This window comes from Protopterus annectens, chromosome 3.part0, assembly GCF_019279795.1.
Source record: "Protopterus annectens isolate FY-2018-M chromosome 3.part0, PAN1.0, whole genome shotgun sequence".
Lineage (NCBI taxonomy): Eukaryota > Metazoa > Chordata > Ceratodontiformes > Protopteridae > Protopterus > Protopterus annectens.
Window position 1 is genome coordinate 26,234,169 of NC_056731.1, and position 27,751 is coordinate 26,261,919.

At 43.4% G+C, this 27,751-nt stretch overlaps 1 protein-coding gene across 3 annotated transcripts in view; it reads left to right on the plus strand.

The window, feature by feature from the left end:
* Positions 1-27,751, plus strand: part of CCHR3.PART0H10orf67 (chromosome chr3.part0 C10orf67 homolog) — a 2,394,588-nt gene that overhangs the window by 732,208 nt on the left and 1,634,629 nt on the right. For all 3 annotated transcript variants that reach the window (XM_044064558.1, XM_044064557.1, XM_044064559.1), the window contains one exon: positions 22,977-23,159. In XM_044064558.1, coding sequence (XP_043920493.1) covers positions 22,977-23,159 — 183 coding nt within the window. The remainder of the gene's footprint in view (positions 1-22,976; positions 23,160-27,751) is intronic.

Here is a 27,751-nt window from a genome sequence, read left to right on the forward strand (position 1 = left end):
CAAGTCTTTATACAGTCCTGAATTCACAGGCAGCTAATGGCTTGCACAGCACAAATTGGGCCATATTCAAAATCTTTGCCACATTGAGCTAAACAAATATGCACAATGAGCAGCCATGACCATAATGTGTGTGATTCAAGAAACAAGCTACATGACATGACTGTCTCAAATAATGTGGTTGGCCAAGCTATATGCTAATGACTGTATAATGAGGCCCCATGTGTGATATTATGAGACAAAACAAGATGGTAGAGTGATTCAAAACATTTAAATGCAATGAAACTGTGCTTCCTGTATATTTGAACTTAGCCATATGCCCATTTTCATGCAGAGAACATTATGGAATTATGTTAAGGGGTGTCATAACCATAGCAAATGTGTTTCTGCAAGAGGCTGTCATTGCAGTTTCTGTACTTGATGGTGCACAATGTTGCCACAAGAGGCGCCGGATTATCTGACTGAGCTTAAGAATTCATTTCACAACACTGACATTTTAGACTGGTATTGTGTTGATAGAAACAGCACACAACAAATTGGGGAAATGTGTTGGTCATGTCTCCAGCCATGTGGGAGTCATGGAGCACCTATCCCATTGGTTACAAAGGTATCTGTGGTTTTACGTATATTAACTGAGGACACAGTGATAGTATCTCGGGCATCTGTTTCCTGATGCCATGCTTAAGTGTGTGGGGGAGCATATGTTGTTCCCAAGTACCCCAGAAGACGAAGCCAAGTTAACTTTGTAAGCAATTAATTCATTATGAATTAAGTAAATGATTTTAGATGTGTATGCTTATATAAGCTGTTTTTCCAAAACGAAAATTTGTTCTGAGGAAGTCTATATGTTGTAGATGAAAGCGCTCAACGTTTGTTTTTAAATTTGTTTTATTAAAAGTGTTTTTGCTGCTACCTTGGTGGACTGTTAAGTGAATTGAATCAGTGGTGATACCATTCCCTAGTGAAGTACATCACCACTGTTGCGCATACTGCCTTATTGGAACTGAATTTTTATTCTTTGGTATTTGGTTGCTGTTCCAGTTATTGTTTGGACATTTACTATGTAGGAGTTATATGATATAGCCCATTTCCCTGAGGTACTTGGGGGGGGGGGGCATAGAATGTACACATATTGAAAAAAAAGCCCCAACTGGTGAGCAACTGGTGAACTGAGAAAGAAATATATGAACAACAAAGGGTATCACTCCATCAACATCCAGTGGTCTGTAATACATAGAGTATCATCTACAATGTATGTACATGCATCCCAGGCAGTTTTCATGACTCCCATGTATGGCACTCGTGGCCTGTGCCAAAGGTTTGCAAGGGGTGACTTCCCCCAGGGCCGTCTTGTTGGTAATACTGGACATGCCCTGGAACCTTGACTTATGACACCTGTCCGAAATCCATGCAATCAAACAGGCCAGGGGTCCATCCATGTACTATTGCAAACCAGAAACATTATTGAATATGTTTTTGGGCTGCTGAAGACATGCTTTTGCTGTCTTAATGCATCTAGTGGTGTCCTTCAGTATGACCCTGCCACATGTGCCAAAATACTGAGTGTGTGTGCAGTGTTATACAATATTATACTTAGAAGTAGTTACAGCAGGGTGGCTTATTGCAGAAACAGTAATTCCCAACACAACAGGCAGTAGAAGCTGAAACAGATGAGGAGTCAAAGGAGGAGCCAGGAACAGGGGAAAATGATGATGCCAGATGGAGATGGGCAAAGTAAGCCATGGCACTGCAAAGAGGCAGCAGATTACACATAGCTTTACAATACAACAATACAAGAATTAAGCAGATACACTACAGTAAAAATGATGCATGCAAAAATTATGCATGCAAAAACAACATCAGCTTGTGCTTAGCCATGCATAGGATGGCCAGGCTGTGTATCAGACATTGTAACCTAAATAACAAAGTAAGAAGGGGAGGGCACAGTTATTATCATTTGCACAGGTGGAGAAAGGTGGAGAAGGGGAGTACAGAAGTGCACTCCTTTCACATGTAAAAGTGTGAGTGCTGAGGTGTATAAAAAGAAGTGCTTTCAGAACTGGTATGGGGAGTTTTATGTCAAGAAGGCCAGGGTCAGTGGATGTGTGTGTGTGTGTGTCTGCAGGGACACAGCCACAGCAGTACTGAAGTACAACTTAGGGTTCCCCCATGCACACCCTCGCTCATGAGAGCTGGCTCTGCTAGGAATTACAATGACTGTACCATGACCCTGGATAGATGCTGGTGTGCTGCATAACCTTGGCCAGTGTCTGCTAGAAGATGTGCCAGCATGATGACAGCCATGACCACATGATTACCCTCTTCTAAGAGTAGACACATCCATAATAGATTTTGTTGTTAAAGTACTAGTACCACAGGGGAGAGATCTCGCATGTCCATGGGCATGTTAGGTAACATCCGTGGTTGTAACAGATTACCAACTGTGAGGATTGGTCCTATCCCCTGACAGACTTCCCAGAAAAAATATTGCACAATCCAGTGTATGATTCAGTCTACCCTAGGACTCACACATACAAGACATGCTCTCCCATAGGTCAGCATGTGCACCCTGGATCACCCTCACTGTCTCTTCTATGAATATGGTGGCACTAGCTTGTGCCTTCATAATGGCCATGCACATACGTTGGGTTGCAACCACTGGCACAGCAACTGCAGGGAGAGGGAAGTATCTATGTACTAGCCCTTTCTTTGGACCTCAGTGCCCATGAGTGCTATGGGCAGAGTCAGACATCTCTAGTGCGGGCCAGTGCACTTCCCTAATCAATAGTGTCCATATCAACCTGTCCTCTATCAGATGTTTGTGTAACCTGGGTATCTGCAGGCACATATGCAGCATCCATGATCTGTGTAGGGGATTGAGTGTTCACACTCCGTGTCAGACACAAACTCTGCACATCTTGACTGTGCTAGCTCATCCCTGCCATCATTATCTGAGGATGCAGATCCTCAAACATTACACAGTGACAGTTCCTTATGCTGGCGCCAGATAAAAAATCACCTGTGAATACACCAAAGCAAAAAAGTATCCAATGTAAGTATGACACATCACTACAACATAATAAAGACTAATATCCCTGGCCATACCTTGTGCAGATGGTCATGCCTGTTGGATCCAAGATGTAACTGTACATCATAAGTCAGACAGATTTAATAAATTTAGAGTGACTAAGAGGAAAAGAGGACTTGCAGCTATTGCTGCAATTAAATAGGACTATATACTTGGGACATCTCCAATTGAAACTTTCTGGGACATTTCCAACTCTGACCTAACATCCGGCAATGTAGGACTCCGGGAGGTGGTACTCCCTTTAAGAGAGGCCAGTAGCTTCTCTTTCTCCATAAGAGGTGGTTCAGTTGTCAACCCACTAGCTGTTGCCCTATGTTCTAGTGCCACATCTTTTGCTCTGTGCGTGGCAGCATGGATCTTATCTGTGGCCCTGTGGTGAACCATTTCATAGCCACAGTCCTGATCATCCACCACATTCACATTGCTGATGGTCTCGGCCCAGGCATGGTCGTTGTAGGGCTGGTCAGCTGCATGGACATCAAAGATTCATTTGCCATGGAGACGGAGGGACTGTAGTACCATTTCATTTTCATCATCTAAAAATTTTGAATTGTGAGTTGATGTAGGTTGATGTAGACTGCACACCAGATGTAGCATTTTTTTTTCTGTGATCCCTGTTTTTCAAGTATAGCTCTGTTGGTATGGAAAATGGTGGAAATAACAGCCTTGTTCATGCATGAGCCATACAAATCCTCATGCTGCAACTATCGTAATTGGCCATATAGTGTTTTGCATTTGGGCCTAACAGTTTGATAACTGTATCCATAATATTTAAGTAAATGCCAAGTATGTATGTATACTGAGCACAGATTCCCCACAGAACAAGCACAGAAGTGCAGTCATTACATTAGCACTATTTGGCTAATGACATATGTGCAAGGTACACAGCATTAAATTATTACTGAACAGTACTCTAAATATAAGGACAGGGGGTGTGTCTTCCATCAAGTTTAACAATCTTGCAAGCTACTACATTCACTACACTTCCATTGTATCCCTCCAGTCACTTTTGGCCCATGCATTTATAAATACTGACAAACTGACCCCTTATAGGCATCAGGGTAAACAGCACTCAAAAACAACTGTTTTACAAAAGAATGTGTTTGCAAGAAGTAGCAGTTATCTTAAATAAGCAGATATATTAGCCAAAAGGAAAGATGTCGCCAAAATTATCCTTAGCAGGAATCAAACTCCTTTACCAATGTTTTCTTCTCTAGCAATATGAGGCTCTGTGCTTGTCATTGCAGTTATATCATGTAGATTCACCTTCTAGGAGTGCTGATTATGCTAATTAAGACTCAGCTCATTATTGTTTCTGAATTGTTCATTTTGCATGAAGAGCACATCTGGTAAACATCCTGCAGATATCTACACTATGCTGTGTACATGCCTAAGGACCTGCGGGCAGATCCGCTCATGTGGGCAGCCTATTATTTTAGGGGAGAGGGAACTGTCATGCCATATGTATCCATCTGTAGATGGAGTTACTGTAGAGCATGTATTCTAAATAGCATACAGAGGACTGAGCACTGCTATGTTTCATCTTCATAGTGCCATTGAACCCATATTAATACATTACCTATATTTTCCGTGTTTACCATCCATCACGTAAAAGAGGTGCCCATTGATGCCCATTATTGCTCAAAAAATAGGACATATAAGAACTGTTTTGAGCATCAGTTGTCTAATATTTTTACCCGAGATTCTTCAAGATGAGACATCGTGGTAGGAGAAGGAGCGGGGTAGTGCTCTTTTTAGAGCACATAGGTGGTGTTAGTAGGAGTCTAGAAGACATCCTCCATGAGAAATACAGCTGGAGGCTTCTGCAGTAGGCCTTTACTGGGCCCTAGTATAAAGCTGCAGCCCAGAATAGTTTGGGCAAAGCTGTCACCCATGTCGCTGGCATTCCACACAGGAAAACAGTGCTGTTGCCATTACAGTAACATGAGGTACCACAATCTTGACCTCCTTCATTGATGGAGGATGAAGTTAAACAACAACCTCTGAACAATAAGTATAAAATATTTTAGCTGCACAAAATAACCTGCCACTGCGTGCCATTCACAGATGTTACATTATACCATTTTTATGTCTATAGCCCCTGAAGAGATCAAATGGAATAGGCAGGTGTAGACTGGAGTGCCTAAGAAAGCACCAGGGTGATTATACATGCTTTCATATAAATGTCTGTTTTTTTATACCAACAGTAGTAGGGACTAAAAAATGAGTATATAACTTTCATACACAGTGCCACATGTGTCAGTACTGGCATAGCTCAAAGGTAGCATTATGACTGTGCAATGTTAGAAGTTTGTTTCTGCTTGCCCCCTCCTACATAGGTGGACACGTGGGTCTTAATGCTAAATTTCTATCCTCACTCTCCAGCCCCACAGTTGTTCTCGTGAAGAATATTTTATGTATATTTTTTGTCTCAATAGTATCGCTGCTGTTGTATGTGATCCTTATTTGTAAGACTGTCATTAGTAGTTTGTGGACATTTTACAAAATAAAGTAGAAATTAGTTTCCTTTGCCTGTCACCTCTGACTGAAATTTGTATACGTGAGCAACATGTTTATTTTGTATATGTACAGTATTCTCAGACAACGAACTGCATCTCTCACCACATGCACCTGTTGGTCTGTCCAAATAGCTCCTCCCATTAAACTTCTATTTGTCAGAATGCATGTGATGATGGCTGTAAGTTTAAGTTTCCCCCACATATGAATACACAAACAGGCTACTGAAATTCATGATTATTTACTGGTTTGAAAAGTGTATTATTTTTAAATGTACCATTATCGACACAGTTAGAAATGCATTTATTCATGTGTTTGCATTTCTCTTCCCCCACTCTTTGTCGGTATCTTTTCTGCTACATACCTTTACTTTGTTTGTTTTTTTGTTTCTCTCCATTTCTTTTACTATTACATGCAGTAGCAGAGCAACCTGCACCCTTCCCAACAACAAGGCCTGTTGGCCCCCACAGCAGCAGTGCCCACCACCACCAGCAGAAGCACCTTGCAAATCTATGTCCCATTCTGTCACGGTTACCTCCATACCTTCTGCTCTACCTGCTCCAACTGTGTTAGGTAGCTCTGCACAGGAGACTGGTACAATTGTACAGGTTGGTTGCAGTGTGAGTGGAGGTAACACCTTTGTCACCCATTGGCAGCTGGTAGAGCTTGTGGGGGATATCATTGACAGTTGGTTGGATGCTTGCATCGGCCAAATGGAGGACATGCTCTGGCAACTCATTGAGTTAGGTCTTTGCCAGCACTACCTCCACCTTCTGAGCCAGGTCTCTGTGGTGACGGTAACCAGGGTGATGAGTAATACACCATTAGGTCTCAGCTGGCAGAGACTACAGCTGTGAACACCCAATCATTTCTCCAACCCTGGTTTTCCCCTCCCTTTTGTGTCCATGCCCATCCCATGTTGGTTTTAGAGTCCTCTCCTCACCATTTCCTTCCCTCTGTTGTTCTGATGTCTCCTTCACCTTTGTGTTCCTCTTTTCTCACTGTGTTACCCATATCTTGTCATTCATGTCTGTCTTTTCTTGCTACCTAACCCTCTTTCTGTCCTCTTACTTCCCTTACTTCCTTTCCCAATTTTCTCTTCTCTTAATAAAAAATATGCACCTGTACCTCCCAAAACAATATTTGCCTCCTAACACACTTTCATTCTGCTGTTTCCTTACTTGCTCACCTTCTGTTTTACCCTCTTGCTTTCCCTTTTCAGCTCTTTCCTGTAGTCCCATTTCCAACTGTTAATCTGGTAAAAAAAATAGAAAATAAAAATAGATGAACATATGCCTCAAAAAGCTTCTAAGTCAGTTATATTTGTGTATCTGATATTGTCAGTTTTCATTCGTTTTTCAACTCTTGGGTTCAGATCGGCCACTTCTACTAGCTAGTGAATCAGTGAAAGCTCTAGAGCTCCTCCCTTTCCCACAATGCCCTAGTCCCTAACATACCCCAGATCTTGTTTGCTGCGTTACAGTACTGACATGGTCACTGTTTCTGCTCTCAAGTTTGTAACGTTTTTGTTGGGGAATGTGAGATGTTAAGTTGTCTATCTCGCCTTCATTCTTGCTGGATGGGTTCGGAGCCGACCTCGGCTCCGACTCGGCCACTCTAAAGCTCGAGAGTTGGTTCCACCGGCTCGAGGCTCCCCTTATATCCCACAATGCTAGGCGAGAGTTACCTCAGATCTCGTTTGCCGCTACAGCTTCGAGGTTGGTTTTTCTACCGGTTCCTGGTAAGTTTTAACTTTTTCTATAAAAGTTACTCTTGTTTCCCCTTTTTTAGTTTAATTATTCCTAAGTTAGTGTAGTTTTATTAAACTCTATCCCCGAACCTTTTTTCTTCCCGTTTCTTGTCAAAAGAACTTTTAGTTCTTCCCTTGGGCCTTAGGCCTTCCCTTCCCTAGGGAGTGTTTGTGTAGTGTACTAGTGCTTATTGTACTTATTTTTAGTATACTTTTAATATAATTGTGTTTTTTGACAGGGTATAACTGGTGTGTTTGAGTGTGTGTTTGTGTTCACCAGTTAGGCTATGTCTAAAGAAGCAAAGGTCTCCGGATTCAAGAAGTGTGATGCGTGCTGTCAGAAAATGTCTCTGACAGACGCTCACACTTCTTGTGTCTATTGTCTGGGGCCTTTGCACCTGCAGGACTCCTGTGCTGTCTGCCATGGCTTCAGCCCCAGGGTCCTGCAGGAAAGAAAAAACAAGCTCATTTTGAGAGGCTTGTTGAAGCCTGAGGATTCCCTGTCTGTCTCAACAGCGAAGCCCTCCAAGGCATCGAGGTCTTCGGCTCCAGCTTCTGAGCCGAGACCTCAGGTTGTTCAACCTTTGCCTTTATCGGCTCCGGCTGGAGCCGATAAGACTCAGTCCACAGTTTCTGTGGCTCCTCGCTCCGGCCGGAGCCGAGGTTATCGAGGTACCCGTGTCGGCTCCGACAAGATCTTCGGAGCCGACAACCAGAAAGAGGTCTAGGTCACCTTCTCTTGGCTCCGTTCATTCGGCTCCAGGTTCTCCCCTGCTGTCTGAACGGAGCCAAAGGTCTCATTCCTCTAGGTCATCGAGGCTGTCTGATCATGACCTTCAGAGGGTGGTGAGTCGACTACTCAAGTCTGAGGCACTAGCCCAGATGCTTCAGAGCCCGACTCATCAGTCGGTGCCTGTCCCGGTCCATCAACTTCTTCCTCCTTCGACTCTCTTGAGCTCGGAGCCGGGTCGTGTCGGAACCGAGACTGTGGTCACCTCGGAGCCGAGACAATTGTCTTCGGCCCGCTGCCGGCTCCGTTTTCTTCCATGGAGGAATCTCGGCGCCGGACTTCCCTCGTCGGCTCCGGGGTGAGTGGCATCGACCCTTGTCCCACCCCTCTCCCTCTCGGTGCTTCGGCACTGGTGAGTTCGGCTCCGACATCGGCCTCGGAGCCATCACTGTCGGTGCCGAGGGGGGTCTTTAGCTCCTCGGAGCGGGGACCTCTGGCTCTGCCTGACAGGGGTGCATTCGAGGTCATGCGGAGTGTGTTAGAGCCTGGCTCTACTCCACAGTCGGCTCCGTCAGCCCCTCCCTCTATGCTGCCTCAGGGTAAGTCGACTCACTCCCTCATCCCGGACCGCAGAGAGCCAACTCCTCAGGAGCCCCCTGTGGGGATTTCATCCTCTTCCGAGGCCTCTCCTGATTTGGCAGAAGAGCCCCCTCGGAAGAGGAAGTGCAAGAGGAAGCACATTGACTCACCTGAGTCTATCACGTCCGACACAGATCTGGATGATTCTGAGGGTTCCCCCCGTTCCCCTTCTGAAGATGTCTCTTTTGCAGACATTCTGGAGATCCTTAAACAGAGGGGAAATTGGCCAGCCCTCAACCCTTCGGAGGACGAATCTGTGTATCTTGAGGCGTTTGGCTCTCGTCCTTCCACCTCCTGGGTGTCCCCCCCCTTCGACCCCCTCATGCAGGTGGTTGCTAAAAAGGCATGGACGGCTCCTGATTCAGTGGACCCCACTCCCAGGAGACCCTCCAAATTCATCACAGCTCCAACAGACAAGGAATTTTTATCTAAAGGAGTCTCTGTGGATGCTATGGTGGTGGCTGCCGCCACAAAGAAGGAACTGGCTGATCCTTCAGTGCCTGTCCATCCACCTAACAAGGAATCTAGGTCCATGGATAGGTACGGGAAGCGGATGTTCTCCTCAGCGACATTTACTATGCGTTCGCTGAATTACCTGTGCCATTTCACTCGTCTTCAAAGGGACTTGATCAAAGAAGCGAGTGAAATGCTTAAGGACCCTTCAGCTGCGGGTTTCCAAGAAAAAATGAACACGCAGCTGGCTATCCTTAATTCTATTTCCAACTCCTCCATGCGCCTCCTCTCTTATGCGGCCGATGGAGCGAGCAGAGCCGCTGGAACTTGTGTACTTTCTCCTTTTACGATTGCTGGTAATTTTTTTCATGCATATCGTACCGTCTTGATTGTCATTCTTAGTATTTTCTGCTTTGTAGTTCCTTTTCTTCTACATTTGTATCTCAAAAAAAAAAGATGAAAAATATTAATTATTTTTTTACTTCTTTCCAATAATGTCTGAGAAATGATTGGGTTTCAAGAAATGTACAGCCTGTGGCCACAAGATTAATTTGTCCGATGTGCATTCTAAATGTGTTTACTGTCTAGGCTCTTCACACCTTGATGCTAGGTGCGACTTATGTAAGGGTTTTAACTCCAAGGCCCTTATAGATGAAACAAACTCATTCTCAGAGGCTTGCTGCCCTCTAAATCTTCTACTTAAACAGCACCTTCTGGGGCTCAAACCCCTAAGAGTACAGAGAAAAAGAATACCAGGAAGCATTCCCCAGAACCAACCACTTCATCAGCTCCTAGTTCAGAACCTCCTAAAAAACTTGCTAAGACTTCAGATCTCAGCTCTTTGGAACTGAAAGCCAGAAAAGAGAAATCTTCTTGGATCCAATTACCACTCTTGGCCTTGGATCTAATTACTTCTAGATTGCCTTCTCCCTTCCTGGAGCACTCAGTTCTAGACCTTCTTCAGTAGCATCCTCAACTCGATCTTCCAAAAGCTTGACTGAAGCTGATGTGGACAGGATGATGAGGGAATTTCTCTTGATACAGATACAAACTGGGTTCTCCTGACTCCAACATCATTGAATCTGTAGACCCTTATTAGTACAATGCCTCGGAGCCAGAATGATCTCTGAGATGCAGCATGATCACCAGATCCGAGCTGTTGGAGTCAACTGTGAAGCTGTCTGAACCATCTCTTCCCCTCAGAGCCTCAGCACTAGACAGCTCGGCTCTGACTCCCTCTTTAAGTGCCCTTCCTTCAGGGATGAGGGAGCTTACAGTCTTAAGCATGATTTTTTGGAGCTGTCTGTTTCCTTCTCTTCCAGGAATTTGGCTTTCGAGATAGTGGAGAGAGATTTCTGTATCCCTAGAGCTCAAACTTCTCCACCTTCTTTGTCTTGAGCCTCAATCATCCTTCCCACAGGGACAGCCAGCACAAGGTAGTCACCAGGAAATCCAGTAGGGTATGCTGATTTCTTCCAATACTCCTCCGGAACATCCCACGGAAGAAGTTCCCAGGAAGAAAAAGTGCAAAAGGAGGCACCTGGACTCTTCTCAAGAGTCTGCCATAGAAGATACCAACTTTGATGAGGGAGAAGGGTCCCCAAGATCACCACCCAACAACGGCTCATTTGGAGACATTCTGGAACTCCTACAGCAAAGGGGTGGTTGGTCTCCCAACAGCCCTTCCCAAGAGGAGTCGATATTCCTGGAGACTTATATTGCTGGCCCGTCTACCTCCTGGGTGATTCGGCCTGCCAATGAGCTCATTAATTTGGTCTCTCAGCAGGCGTGGAAGGAACCTGATACCATTGAACCAATCCCCAAGAGACCAGACAGGATCCTGGCACCATCTAAGGATAGAACCTTTTAGAGCAAGGGAGTACCAGTTAATGCCATGGTCTTGGCAGCAACCATGAAGAAGGAACTAGTGGAACAAAGTTCCTCTTTCCACTCCCTAACAGGGAGTCTAGGGTGATGGACAGATTTGGGAAGCATGTTTATGGTTCAGTGACATTTACCTTCTGGTCACTTAACTATCTGGCACACTTCACAAGACCACAGAAGGATTTGATAAACGAACTCTCCAAATCCCTTGCTGGGACTGTATCCCCTGAGAAAGAGAACACTGTTGTTCGCAGTTGACTACCCTTCAGTCCATTTCCAATTCATCCATGAGACTTATCTCTCATACAGTAGAAGGTACTTCACAGGTGATAGGTTCAGGTATTTCCATTAGTAGGCATGCCTGGATGTGCTTATGTGACTTTGCAGAGCCCTTCAATGCTTCCTTTATTAATGTTCCGTTTGATGGAAATTCCTTATTTGGCCCCAAGGCGAAAGGCACACTCTCGATGTGTGAGCAGAAAGGTAAAACCCTGCCTGCTGTGGGAGTGCATTTTTTGACCCCTCAACAAACCTTTTCTAGGAATCAATGAGGTGGTCAAAAGATGTGGTTCAAGAAATCCTAGGGTTCATTCCAAAATCCATGTGGAGACAGTTCCCTCAGGGGCAGAGGGGGACACTCTAATGGAAGACGCTGCTCTCACGGAAGAGGAGGTCTGCAAAATCAAGGATCTAGAGATGGTTTCTCTGACAGATCCTACTAGTGCTCCTAAAAGGAGGCTTGACTATTCATCTCTGGAGACAATCAGTGGTCACGTATCCCTGCTCCAGAGAGCCTGGCTAGAGATTACAAAAGATTCATGGGTGCAGAGAATTATTTCCAGAAGTTATATACGGTAGAGAATTGATTATCTGAACTATTTGGAACCAAGGGTAGTTAAGATAAACAAACTGTTCAGGTAATCAAACATATATTGAACTGAATAAAAAACTTCTAAAATCTTGTTTTTTTCTGCACTCGGGGAATACACTTTTCAACCATCAGCAAGTCCAGTGGACAATAAAGAATATTTTTTTCTCACGTAAGCAGGCTACAAGTTCAAAAAACATACACAAGCTAATACGTATAGTGTTTACATATTCAGACTTTGACTTTTCCTACCCAAAAACTTTGGAAGATTGGGTTTGGATAATTGACATTTCAGATAATTGACGTTTGGATAATCGACTCTCTGTTGTAATAGCTTTTCCCTACCAGCACCTTTAATAGTAAACAAAATCCCCAATGTTCCACCTAATCAGAGGGAAGCAAATAAACAGGGTGCTAGAAAAAACATTCATCTAAGAAGTTCCCCCAGACCAGAGAGTCCAGAACCAACACAAGATTCTTCTTAGTGCTAAAGAAAACAGGACTGGAGACCAATTTTGGATCTCCACGATCTGAACAAGTCAGTTCAGTACACAAAGTTTTGAATGGTCAGGATTCAGTCCATTTTTCCTTTTCTGCACAAGGACGACTGGATGTGCTCAGTAGATCTTCAGCATGCGTACTGTCATATCAAAATGAACAGATTATCCAGGAGATATCTACTGGGAGCCAGTAATTACCAATTCAGAGCTCTGCCCTTTGGTCTCACCACAGCCCTTAGGGTGTTCACCATTTGCATAGCAATAGTGGCAGCTCATCTGAGACTGCAGGGATTCTGGGTGTTTCCATATCTAGATGACTGGCTCATCACTGCTTCGACCAGGCTTCAACTGATCGAGATTACATACTCCAACTAGGTTCCCATCTGGGCATTTCAGTCAACTACAACAATTCTCATCTGGAGCCAACGCAGACATTGAGATTTATTGGTGCCTTATTCAATACAATCACACAAACAGCATCCATCCCCAGGTCAAGAGTTCATATTATTCAGTTTTAAGTTAGAAAGATCATTCAAAATTCTTCTTTCTCAGCTCATTTAATTCTTCGAGATTTGAGATCCTTGTCAGTGGCAATCATCCTAGTACTGTTGTCAAGATACCATATGGGAATTCTTCAGTGGGCATTGGCAACTCAACTGTCCATTCTTTACCATCCCCTGTCCAGTCAGTTTTTGCAAGCCTTTGTTATTTTTACCTATCTCCTATGCTAGATACATTCCAGTCAAGTGCAAGAAGGATATCCCTTTGTTCATCCCCAACCCAAAGCCATAGTGACCACATACACTTGTCAGATTGGGTGGGGGGCACTTCCTGGAAAGACAGTCCAAGGCACATGGTCCCCTGAAGAGGCAAACATGCATTTCAATGTCCTGGAAATGTGAGCTGTCCCCCTAGCATTGCAGGCCTTCCAAGACACTCTCCCACTAGGACTGTTGCGATTCAGATGGACAATATGTCAGTTGTCTGGTACATCAACAAACAATGGGGAACCAAATCTTATCCCCTTTGTCGGGAAGCTTTGAGAGTGTGGCAAAGGGTGATCTCATCTAGTCGGTTTCTGATAGCAATGCACATTCCAGGAAATCCAATGTGATTGCAGACAAGTTAAGCATGTCTATTCTAATGCCTCATAAGTGGTCTCTAAACATGAAGGTGGTGGAGAAGATATTCCATCAGTGGGGTCAGTCATGCTGCCACCTTTTTGCATCCCCCATCAACAAGTGCAGCAGGTTCTTTGTCTTTATCTCTCCACCGGGGGAGTCACTGAGAGATGCTCTACTTAACTACTGGCCCTCCAGTCTTCTTTATGCCTAACCCCATTACCAGTAATCCCCATATTTCTTCAGAAAGCATCTCAATTGAAAAGCACGGTACTCCTCATTGCCCCTTATTGGCCTCGACAAATTTGTTTTCCTTTTCTTTGGCCTCATTTTCATCATCCTCCATGGTCTCTGGATCCAACTCCAGATCTTCTGTGTCACCCAACAGACTTGATTAACCCAGACATTCCAGGCCTAAAGTTGACTGCATGGTTCCTCCAGTTCCATTGATTGCTAGACAGCCAAGGCTCTCCTCCCTGGTAAGTCACCCTCTTTCTATCATCCCACAAAGCTTCCACTAGGAAAATGTACAAAAGCAAATGGAAAGATTCATAATTTGGGTTCAACAAAACAATTAGATAATTTTTCCGCTCCTATATCTAAAGTTCTGTAACTTTTTAGCTTCAATTTTCAATAGAGGTGCTATCTTTTCTACTGTTAGAGTACAGGTAGATGGCATCTCCAACTTTCATACAGGAATAAATAATTCATCTCTAGAGTCTTCCAGATTTGCAGAGCTTTACTGAGGGGGACCTTTATCCTTAGATCTCCAGTTAAAGATCCTTCTCCCCCTTTGGATTTAAATGTATTCTTGCAAGCTCTAATCCATTCTCCATTTGAACTTTCAGGTAAAATAGAGCTAACATTTCTAACCTGGAAAAACATCTTTTTAGTAGCTATTACGTCTGTCAGAAGAGTTGCAGAATTACAGGCCTTGTCTCCTAAACATACTTATTTGATATTTAATAAAGATAGAGTATTCTTAACAACCAATCCTTCATTTCTTCCTAAGGTGGTGTCAGAATCTAATATCAAGTCAAACTATATGCTACACCTATTGGATATTCATAGGTAGTTATGGCTTTATTTACACAGAACAAAATATTTTAGATAATCAGATCAACTATTTGTGTCCTTTTCAGATTCAAAATTGGGCAAATTCGTCTCTAAAGTAACATTAGGTAAATGATTGACTGATTTTTATTACCTTTGTTTATAATAACTTGCTCATGTCCTTACCTAAACCAGCCAGAGCACATTCCACTAGATCTATGGCTACTACTTTAGCTTTTTTGTCTAGATCTTCTCTAGGTATGCAGCTGCAATGTGGGCTAATCCTCATCCCTTTATTGCACATTACAAATTAGATCTGGTCTCTAAGGGCAGAGCAGCCTTTGGCTCAGTGGTACTCAGGAATATCCTTCCTCAGTAGTCGAGGAACAAATGAAAATTGGCAACATAACTGTACTCACCATAATGGTCCATCTGTGTTGTCCATTTTCATTCTTCCTCAACTACCCTCTCACCAACCCCCTCCTTGTAGTGTTTTGGAAGGATCAAAAATGCTGAATGAATCTTGTTCCTTTGTTTGAGTCCCAGATTTTGCTAGTTATCTTGCTATTTTACTCCTTTTCAATGCTCTACAGGTGCAAGGGGCAGCAAACAAGATGTGTGAGGTATGTTAGGGACTAGGGCATTATGGGAAAGGAGGAGCTCGAGAGCTTTCAGTGATTCACAAGCTAGTAGAAGTGGCCAAGTCAGATCCAAGGATCTGATCCAAACGCAAGAGTTGAGGGAGAATGAATATAGACAACACAGATGAAACATTAATAGAACATAACCTCTTTTTCATATTATTTGTTGTGATGCACGGAATCCCCAATAAGTGCTCGCTCACCTTTGATAGAACAACAGCAGGAATGCACTCCGTTCGTTAAAAACAGCTATTTATTGCCCACGACAGAACAACAACGATAGATACATCCAAACAAATAGGCGTTGTGCCCAAACGCAAGTCCATATACATGAACAATTGTTGAAAAAAACCTCCAACTAATTCACTTAGTGCCAAACTGTTGTATAATCCATAAAAAATGGTAAACGTGAATGAATTCACTTGAGACCAAAGAGTCCAAAATCCATTAAATAAACAAATTCGTTTATTTCATGGATTTTGGACTCTGTGGTCTCAAGTGAATTCATTCACGTTTACCATTTTTTATGGATTATACAACAGTTTGGCACTAAGTGAATTAGTTGGAGGTTTTTTCAACAATTGTTCATGTATATGGACTTGCGTTTGGGCACAACGCCTATTTGTTTGGGTGTATCTATCGTTGTTGTTCTGTCGTGGGCAATAAATAGCTGTTTTTAACGAACGGAGTGCATTCCTGCTATTGTTCTATCAAAGGTGAGCAAGCACTTATTGTGGATTCCGTGCATCACAACAATTAGTAATACTTTACATCACAAATATTCTTTTTCATATTATGTTGGAAGGGTCACAGATGGCTTCATCGATGACCACATACAATTGATGACAAATGGCACTGCTCGTTGTATAGCAACAATGAAGTCTAATCAGTGTCATATCCTATGTATACTGGCTTCGGCTGCCAATGGTTGCATGAATGAGCTGAGTGCTGATGGATGGAACTTGTTAAATATGAAATATGGTAAAGCGTATGCTTTTTATCTGACTCCTTCCATGACTCAGTTTGTAAATGAAATGATTTATTGAGTGTCAGTGCACACACAGGAGGGTTCAAATCCTTCCAGAGTTGCATGTTTGTTTTTCACTTTTCTGGTTCCAGTCTGCAAATGTGTGTCACCTACTGTGTGGTTCCCAGACACCTTCAGTGTGACTGCTTCTGTGGCTCACCTTATAAATACAGTGCCTGGTGGAATGCCATTGAAGAGATTAACAAATTAAAATCCATTGAGGCCTGTCTTTTTTCCATTTCCAGTCTGCAGATGTGTAACATTCACCTGCTATGTGCTTCTTTGCCAACTTCAGTGTGACTGCTTGTATGGCTCACCTTATTAAGGATGTGCTGGGTAGAGTGTAACTGAGGTTGAAGAGGTGTTTTTTTTCATGATATTTGAATTATAATACAGGTACAGTTATACATTTCTTATTATGTCAGAACTGGTGTAGGCTAGTAAATCCTGTATCCTGTCTTTCCCATCTGAGTTTCATACTTTCTAAATTCAATTACTGAAGATTGATATATGTGTGTATGTCTTATAACCCATTCTTCATAGTGTCCTGCATCTCTGACTTGGTTGTCATCTGTCTTTGCAGGCTTCTGTCCATTTCTGTTTCTGTTGCTCTGCTACCTTGTCTACCTTCTACTCTTGGGCATCCTTCCATTACTCCCTTCCATAAGACATTTCTCTGCATATCTGTAGCTTTAGCATTACCATCTATACATATGGTTTCATGATGACTAAACTAGATGCTTATGCATAGTCAATGCTCACAACAGATGCTTGTAACTTACTGTGGCCATGAATTGGTCTAACACAGTCATCCCATAGGTCCCTGCCACAGCCACAGTGAACAGCTAATCATTCCATACACTGACCTGGCTGCACACATTGTTAATGACCCTCACGGCTTATCATGCACACATTGTAAACAGTGTTGGCTGGGCTGCAATCGAAGATGCAACTTTTCTGAATTTCTGGGAATAGCATAGCTAATAACAGTGTGTAGAGAGCAGGTGATTTTAAGATGCAGTGCTTTCTCACAATGGACAAACTAGAGTAGTACACTGTACATGCTGATGAGTCTTATGACATGGGAAGGAAGACATTCTATGCAAATGAACCACAAGGAATATGCAAATGTTGACCTCCCAATGTGGTGTATTGATTTGGAAATGTATTAAACAAAACACTGAACCATGGCACGTGCCTCTTTTGCCCACTAAGATTTGTGGTATACATGAATGGAGCAATGCTAGGGTTATTAGAAGCATTAAATCCAAAGTCTATGTTAATAGCCACCTTCAGAGTCCGTGCTGGCAAGGTTGCTTGTCATGGCCTTCTGCTACAAAAGTGGAGGTACAGATAGCACCCCCCAGCTGACAGACCAGCAGAATATAGACTATTTCTCTGTGGAGAGGGAGGCTGTAAGGGACCTAGTCAAACTATGCTACCCACAATTGGAATTAAGGAGAATGAATGGTATGCCCATTCATGTGAATACTGAAGTACACGTAGCTTTAACCATGTTACCTATAAGGGCCTTTCAGCAATCTGCTGGGACACATTAGAGATATTGCTGGGGTCAGCCTCATGAATCCTTAACCACTTCCATGATGTTGTACTGCACCATGTGGAGGAGTATATTTCTTTCCGTAGGACTGCAGACATTTTACAACATTGTCTGGTTCCCCGAGGTCCTGGAAGCCATAAATTGCCCACACATTGCCATCAAGGCTTCATCTGGTCTTGAAGGCTTGTGATACATCAGCAGGAAGGACTTCTTCTCCCTTAAATGCTACATGGCCTGTAATACCTAGGGCATTATTTATAATGTGTCTCAGCACCACCCGGGCATTTCCTATGATTCACACTTATGACTTGCTTCCAGTTTGTCTATATGGAAAGGGGTTCTGTGAAGGTATTTCCCACAGTACCATCTGGTTGGGAGGTGCATACATATGCTAGATAGACAGGTGTAAACATACAAGTACCATGTAAACAGAGAGCAGTCACATATAATATATTCCTTGTTGCATATTACAGGTAATGTCAGAGCAGTAGAGCCCTGGATGATGACCCCATCCATGACCTCCCAAAGTATGCAGGAAATGGATTATAACAGAGTGTATGCTGAAGTGTAGAACATAGCGGAATGGATGTTTAGTCTGCTGGTGTGATGCTGCCATTTTCTAGACACATTAGGAATACAAATCAGGTGCAATACAGCCTATATATTTGCAGAAAGTTTTGTGTAGTGTGTGCCATGTTGCACAATGTGACATTGTGCAGACATGGAGCTGCAGGTGAATAGCCTGCCTGGATCTTCCATACCAGTTGTTTTAGCAACAAAATGGCAGGGTGGGGAGTGAGGGGAGGAAAATGTAAACAACAGTACCACAGCCAAGGTAAGGGCGAGCAATACATTACAGCACTGGCAAAGAGTCAGCATCTGGTTCACAACCATGAGCAATGGCACCAACAGCACAGAATAAAAAATGTATGCATTATCATACCCACACTATGCACAGCAGTGCATGGACTGGCTACACTGTGCATCAAACCCCCACAAGTTTGGAGGTGGGAGTGGCATCATTTGCATTGTGAGGGCATATTAAGAGGTGATTACAACACTATGAGGTAGGATGGAGTCTTAAGAGGTGAGTGCAGAATTCATGCACTCAAGAAAATTATGGGAGAGACATGGGTTACGCTCACCAGTGGTGAGGATAAGCTAACATGACATAATGATTGGTGGTGCCCACTCTGCTGGCTTGCATTGTTGGTGCCTGATGCAGTTAGTAGCAGGAAAGGTGTAGAAATACAGGACTGTGGGCATTCACCCCGAGGTGGAGTATTGATTGCTGATTATCTGAGTGTCATTGTCCATAAAATGGTTGATGCCTCTAAATGGTGGTGGCAGACTGTGTGCCCAAAGGCAACAGGGAAGGGGTAGAAATACAGGAATATCCACATGAAACCTGATGAGGTGTGCCAGAGGAGTGCCATTACCTATTATCTAGATGACAGTCACAGCCTGGGGTGGTAGGTTGTGTGTTCACAGGTGACAGTGATACTTTCTCACTAATGGTCTGTGTAGTCTGACTTAAGATGGTCAGTGGCCAGGTTCCCCACATCTGGGCCCTCCCACTGCCATGGAAGGTGTAGCCTGTGGGAGCAAACAGGAGGCAGTTAACTGTATCTCATGGATTCACTAGTGGAGGCAGCATTTTCCACCAGTGTCTTCAGCAACATAATATTTTGTGCTGCTTGTTCATATACCCCATGTCACTATGCATTTGGCGCATGTTAGTCTGCAAGGTGCAAAGCACATTCGCCTCCACAGTGCTGTTAGTAACAGTTGATTGTGCTAGGATCACTAACCTGCACATCTATCATATCCGTATGAGGCATGGTTCTGGAGTCATGGCAGTGCCTAACCTTCCACATGCACATCTTCCCCCTATTTCTGATATGCGCACCACAGATGTGATGTGTATTTCAGATGTTATGTTCGCTGGAGATACAGGACACTTGGTTACACAATGTCTGCCTTACCTGTTGAGGCTGTATGCCTAGGCTGTGCCTCTTCTGGGGCTTCTATGAAGGTGAATGTGGATAACGCATCCCCATGTAGTTTACAAATAGTGCCACCATGTCATCGGACCATGAGACTTGCATGTTGCTATCAGTATCAGCCACATGCCCCGGTGATGTTCTTCCTGTGTTGAACTCTTGTGCTGCATTTTCCACTACTTGAACCTCAGATATGTGACACCATTGTCCCGTCCCCCCCAACACACATGCATACCCCAATAACTCTCCATGGCATGCATGCCAATGTGCATTAAAGTACCACTGTAGCATACAGTGGCAGACGTACTTTGTCAGGCAAATTGCTACTGTGCCTGGAAGGACAGACATGCAGGTGGGCCGTAGTTAATCTTTCCCTTCAAACTTGTTGTGGAATATGATGTACTGTACTGTAATGGATATTACTAATCTGATGCTTCAGTCTACTGCCATTCCATTTCCAACATCCAGGTCACTCCCAGTTATAAGGAGCTGTTTGCCGAGTCTGACAAGTGAGATCAAAAATCTATCAACCTCAGTGAACTGCATCAGTGTTTTGTCCATCCCATTTGATGGATTTGTCTGTCACATTGTCCTGTGCCTTTACCTTTGCATGATTATCATATAAATAACCTTTGGAAAGACCCATATTCACATTGTGAACTAGTCCTTGCCCGATATGATCCTGATAATGCTCGTCTCTAGCGCCTTTGTGCAGGAGGTGCATCTCATTTACAGAGAGCCTGCATAATACTTAATTCCCCTGGCTAGTGATCTTTATCAGGTATTGCCTTCTTCAGTTGGCCATGCCAGTGTATGTACACTTTTGGACAAAACGTGTCATTCAGTGGGTGTGTATATGGTATGTAACACAAGTGTATGCCCATATCTCTGGCCACAGGTTCTTCCCCTTGTGTTTATCAGCAGGAGTGAATGCTATACACAGGCTGTTCCCATTTAGGCATTGCAGTCATAACTCCCCCCCTCCATGTACCTGTTTATCAGCTGTAGGTAGTGTTATGCACTACCCCCTCCCACCATTTACATAATGTAGCCATGTCTCAACATGTGGCCCTGAAACTCCATACACCTTGCAGCATGTTCTTCAAAAGATTTCTACTGTACAGTGTTAGTCCTCCCCACAGTCACAGGAAGACACTGCAGTGTCATGCCACTGTCATAGGTTACCAGGTACTCATGCATCACAATATCTGCCTCACTGTCTTTGACAATACACCACAGAGTTTGTTCATGCGGAGGTAATTTACCACACAGGAATCCATTCTTAAGTATATGAAGCTCCAGGTCTACAGAATCATTGCTGAAATAATCTAATTTATAGTTGTACTGTAAAGAGTGGTGTTGTGTAACTGTGCCAGTGCTTTATTTCATGCTAGCAAGGACCAGTTAGAACAGTGAATGTGTTAATAAAATAGTTAGCAACATTGATTGCCATCCATCCATGTGAGGAGTTTATCCTGTCCACTCCTAGTATTTTCCCTCATTTATGTGTTTTTCCCCACTCCTTATTTGTTGTCCATCCCTCCCCATCACCACTTGTCCACCCTTATTAGGTTTCTGTCCATCCATTCTCTGTCCTACTTTTTGGTGTATACTGCCTCTGTCTGCCTCAGTCTGTGCTCTCTGTTTGTCTGTCTGACCTTGCAACCTGCCCGTCTTATTGTAACTCAACCACAGCCATTCCTCACTCCTGCCTCTCCCACCCTTCTTTTGTGTATAGTAGCAAAGGGTCTCTTCCCATGAAACAATAACCTCTCCTCCCTCTTCATACCTTGTAATCGCACTTGTGTGTTGCCCTCTGCTTGCCATTCTCCCCTTTCCTACTTGCATATCTACCACATTTCCTTCCTATTTATATGATGAACAGTATTAGCACTTTGCTGCACTTTCTCTCTCACATGCGCCCGTATACACACACACACACACACACACACACACACACACACACATATGCCAAGACACACTCAGTGATTTATCTGTTGCCCAAAATTATTGCAGTTCTTGAGCCAGATGAGTGTGAGATGCAAATATGTGGCACTACATTGCATGCTTGAGAAAATTAGTGCCAAGCATGCCCGTACCACTTCTCTGTAAATCCAAGCATTTGTTTCCATTCATTTTTAAGTAGAGGATTGTTTCATCAGTGTTTTTTTCCTTTTGTTCAGAGTTTTTTTTAAGTACTTTAGTGATACCTTTAAGACAGAGTAGTCACAGTTAGGTTAGTTATCTTTTAGTTGCGTAATTTAGTTTGAATAGCAGATTCTGTTTTTGTGTGTTTTAGTTTTAGGTTCATATTATACTTCTGCTTATTTTTTCCCTTTAGTTTTAATAATTTACTAATTTATTTATTTATTTCATTTGGTTTTAATTTTCATAGATTTCATTTCTAGAATTTCGACGTAGGAAGGCAACATTTTCTTTTCTTTTTGTTGGGGGTATATATTTATTTTGTATGTACAGTTTGTGACTTTTATTCCCTGTGTATGTGAATGGGATTGAGTTAGAGTGCAGTGTTTTAATATTTTAGTTAGGCATATGTTAGTATATTTTTATTTTCTATTAAAGATGTGTGTGTAAAAGCTTTTAGTTTTATTTAAATGTATTTATCAGTAGCTGGGCTAATTTGCTGACTCCTTGAGTATGCAATATGTGAATATAATATGCGAATAGAGTCTATTTTTTGTCATAATTTGTGTCTACTTGTGTTTTCTGGAAAGTTTGGTTTTAGGTAAGCTCTTTGGATTTTGTGTGTGTGTGTGTGTGTGTGTGTGTGTGTGTGTGTGTGTGTGTGTGTGTGTGTGTGTGTGTGTGTGTGTGTGTGTGTGTTTGTATGTTGCATGTATGCAGTATGAATGTTTTTTGAGATTAACATGAGTATGGCAGACATGGGCTTTGTGATAAAGAGGGTAAAATATAAACAAACTCTTGATAATTTGAGTAGGATATTGATAAATGCTTGTTGACGTAGGTAGGATGGTGATAAAAAATTATTTACACTGCAGCTTGGATACATGTTCTAGCACAATCTTTGTTATTGTCCATTGTTAGTATAAGTATGTATAGATACACATGCAGTCAGGAGGATATACATATACCAGTATAACAAACCTTTTTTTTTTATTACAGAACTACTATATTAGTAAAGATAAAAGTTATGTTAGCAAAGGTGATGAAGACAAAGAGGAGTCCACAAATGAAAACCTTTCCTTCACTAACGAGTATCATGATCTATTTAACAAGCTGCAAGAAAAGGAAGCTGAAATTTCAGTTTTAAAGGCCCAGCTGAAGGAGTACGAAAATTCAACACCAGTATGTTTTCCATAATAATGAGTATGTTTGCATTGTTTATTCTTTAGATTAATAATGTTATATTCTGTGTAAAATGACTCTTTAAAACTTATATTCATTGTAGGAGCACTTTGCTTTATCTTATAAATGAAGTCAGTAAAATGTGGAAAAATGTGCCATAACTGAAAATCAAAAAGTGGTTCCACAGTACGGAACATGTCTTCATTTATATAGTTTTTTTTTTACATAGTTTAAATTATATTATGTAAAAAGTGCTAGAAATGTAAAAAAAAATTAGAAATGGGGGCAAGCAGATATTGCAGTAACTGGCTGCGAATGTATTCAGAAACAGAATGTTCATGTTGTATTGTAAATAATTTTTATTTATTTATTTACACTGTTTTTTTTAATAAAACACCTTTGTTGAATTATCAGTTGTGTCTTAGGCAAACTTACAGTCCGATGTTGTTAATTTTCTTTCCATTCATCATTGATGGGTTCGGTTCCGAACCGGCCTTATTACCAAGCTCGCGCCAGCCAAAAAAACTCTTGAGCTGTCTCTACCCAGAATGCCCTTCTCTCTGTTATCTCCGATCTCGTTTGCCGCATAGCCGTAAAGCCACGTTTCAGCTGAACTCTCAGCTAAGTGAAACTTTGATATTTGTGTGAAAAATTTTGGATATCTTCTTATTTTATTAAGTGATTAGTATTTCTAGTGTCTTTTCTTCTGCCTAACCTTGTTATTTTCCCTCTACCGATAAACTTTCAAGTACCATTGGTGGTACTGCCTTTCCTCCCTTACCCTTGTGTTATTTCTTCAATACCATTGTTGGTATTGTCTCTCCTGTTTAACTTACTAGCTTTGACTTTTATTCAGGTGTTTCCCTTTCTTTTCTCTACGTACAGTGTATTGTTATATTTGTGACTTTTTGAATGGAGTTGACTTCATTATAGTTGGATTTATACAGCTGGCCTGTGGTGTTTTTTTCTATTAAGATGTTGGATAAGAAAAATACTTCAGGTTTTAAGCATTGTACTTCATGTAAGGGCAAGTTACCTAACAGTGATTTTCATGATTGTGTATACTGTTTGGGAGTGCCCCACCTTTCGGTGCAGCCTCCATGTGACATTTGGCAGAGTTTCAGTCAACGCACTCTTAATGAGCGCAAAAATAAATTTATTCTGAAAGGGTTACTCAAGTGTCCCTTCTCAGAGGCCATTTCTGCGATGGGGGTCTCAACCCCTCCTTCTAAGGGCAAAAAGAGATCCCATTCTGTTCCTTCTTCACCATCAGGTGATCAGAGCAAGCCTGGGAAATCAAAGGTCCCAAAGTTATCTTCGGAGCATAAATCGGCCTCTTCCGCTCCATCTTCTTCGGCTCCAACCATCTCAACCATCTCAAAACCTTCGATACTGGTGCCTGTTTTGGCACCGGTCCTGCCTCCAGCACCGATCATAGACCTTACTCTGCCTATTTCGACTTCGGCACCTGTAGCCACTCTGGCTCAGGGCACACTTTCGATTATGCCACTAGTTCCCAATTTGGAACCGACTGTTTCAGCTCTGAGTGCCACTTTGGCACCAAGCATTGTACTGACTGCACTGGATTTGACCCCTTTACTTACGGTCTTGAAATTAGAGACTTTGGTGCTTGCAGACCTTGCACCAGGGACCCGATACTCCCTTTTTGTAGATCCGTTTCTGGACCAAGCGTATAGCCCCTTCCTCGAACCCCCTGACTGTCCATCTGGAGTATCTACTAGATCCACCAGGAGCCTTTCGGAACATGATATGGTGCGTCTTGTAGACCAGCTGTTGTTAGCCAGGGGGATTCCCTCATTTTCTAAGACCCATCCACCTACAGGACTTGGGTTGTCTTATCCACGGACTCCATCTTACACTCCTCCTTCGACCATCTCGATTCCGAAGCCTTCTGCTTCGACATCCTTCTTGGAACCCATCACCTCGGCACCTGCGATGCATCTCACTCTGGCCCTGAGTTTGTCCCTTTCATCTTTGTTTCCTTCTGGGGGACAGGCACGTTGGCCCGGGGTATGGAGCCACCTCTCTCCTCAGCTCCATCCTCAGCGCAGATAGTCACGTTGCGTTAATCCTGCTGGAGGCTCCATCATTGGGGGTGGGTTCATCGGAGCAGGGTGTGACCCTGGTCCCGAGGTTGTCTTTCTTGGTTCCGGGCTCCCATCCCTCTTTGGGTGAGCCTGCTTTCTGCATGATGGAGAGGTCTCTTGCTTCTGGCAGCACTCCTTTGATGTCAGAACCCCAGTTTTCACCCCCTGAGCTACAGCTGTCACAGACCCCCCCCCCCCCCAGGGTACCCGTTCTTCCGAGTCCTCCTTAGAGACTCCCACTGTGGAGCCCCTTCAAAAGAAGACATGCAAGAGGAAGCAGATGGACTCACCCGAGGAGTCCTTAATGGAAGACATGGATTACGATGATGGTGAAGGGTCCCCACGGTCACCTCCTGATGATGTCTCCTTCGGAGACATCCTGGAAATGTTAATGCAGAGAGGTGACTGGAAGCCCTCCAACCCTTCATCTGAGGAGTCCGAGTTCCTGCAGGCTTTTCGTGCCTGGCCCTCTATCTCTTGGGTGACCCCACCTGCCGACGAGCTCGTCCAGCTCGCCGTGCAGTGTGCTTGGAAGAACCCTGATTCCACTGAGGCGATCCCTCGGAGACTAGACAAAATTCTTTCCCCTCCTGAGGAGAACCTGCATTGGTCCAGAGGGTTACCAGTTGATGCTATGGTGGTGCCGGTGGCCATGAAAAAGGACTTGGCTGAGGAAAGTCCCGCTGTCTGCCCCCCCAACAGGGCGTCCCGGGCAGTGAACAGACTTGGGAAGTGTGCTTTTGTTTCAGGGACCTTTGCTATACAGTCCATGAATTATTTGGCACATTTTACGAGGCTCCAGAGTGACTTGATCTCTGAACTGTCTGGGATGCTCGCAAGATAGTTGTCTGATGAGGTCAAGGACAAAGTGGCCTCACAGCTCGCAACCATGGAATCAATATCGAACTTGTCCATGAGGTTGCTGTCACATGCGACCAAAGGGGCGGCTAGAACAGTGAGTTTGGGCATTGTTATGAGGCTTCATGCCTGGATGTGCATTTGTGACCTTGCGGATCCCTTCAAGTCTTCCTTTCTGAATGTTCCCATCGAAGCTTCGTCCCTTTTTGGTTCCAAAGTGAAGGACACGCAATCCAGGTGCAAGCAAGATGGAAAAATCCTGTCCTACCGTAGGTCTTCAGTTTTCCAACCCTCAACATACCTTTTCCAGGAATCAGAGGAGTGGAAAAATGTGGCATAAGAAATCTCAAGGTCCTTTCCGTGCTGCACATGGCAATGATACTCCCAGAGGCAGAGGGGGTAATAATTCTGGAAGACGCCCCTATAGATGCAGAGGGGGTCCTCATAACCAAGGCTCCAGAGACTCTTTCTCTGGTCAGCCTCATCAGCGCTCCTGAGAAGCAGCCCGATTGCTTAATTCTGGAAGCAGTCGGGAGTCGTTTCTCTCTGCACCAAGCTGCCTGGCAATCTATCACCACCGATCATTGGATGCAGAGCATTATCACCAGAGGTTACACCATTCCCCTTTCTTGTCAGCCAAAACTTCCAAGAAAACTTCCCAACATTCCACCCAGTCAAAGGGAAGAAGCAGCTTCAGAAATTATAAAGCTGTCTCAAAAAAAAAGAGTCATCCAACCAGTACCATCAGACCAGTGCGGATCCGGATTTTACTCGAGATTCTTTTTGGTGCCAAAAAAGACAGGGAACTGGAGAACCATTTTGGATCTCAGCAGCTTAAACAAGTCTGTCACCCAAACCAAATTCCTGATGATCACGGTTCAGTCTATTCTTCCCTTTTTAAGAGAAGGTGATTGGATATGCTCTATAGACCTCCGGGATGTGTATTACCACATCAAGATGGGCAAATGCTCCAGAAGTCTGATTCTCTTCTGGCTAGGAGCCAGTCATTATCAGTTCCATGCCATGCCATTCGGTCTCTCCACAGTCCCCAGAATGTTCACGAAATGCATGGCAGTGGTAACAGCTCACTTGAGACTAAAAGGAGTCTGGGTATTTCCATATCTGGACGACTGGCTCCTTACCACCCCCACCAAGCTTCTTCTGGTAACAGCACTGCATTATATTCTCTCTAGCAAAATTGTTAGGAATAACGATACATTGGGAGAAATCAAACCTTATCCCTACACAACAAATAGAGTTCATTGGAGCAGTTTTCAATACTCCGTCCTGTCTCGTATCACTTCCAGTTCACAGACTACATCGATTGAGGCTTCAACTCTGGGTGATACTCTCTCAAACCACAGTCTCTGCAAGGGAAGTTATATTGGCCCTAGGTTCTATGGCAGCGTCAATCCCAATAGTGCCTCTAGCAAAGCTACATATGCAGATTCTGCAATGGCTCCTTCTGTGTCAATGGTTCCCAAACTATCACCCCCTCGATTATCAGATTCAAATAACCAACTCCTGCAAACAGGACCTGCTTTGGTGGATGAGGCCAGACATAGAACTCTGGAGTCGTCCATTTCAACCTCCTCAGCCCACAGCCATTGTGACCATGGATGCTTT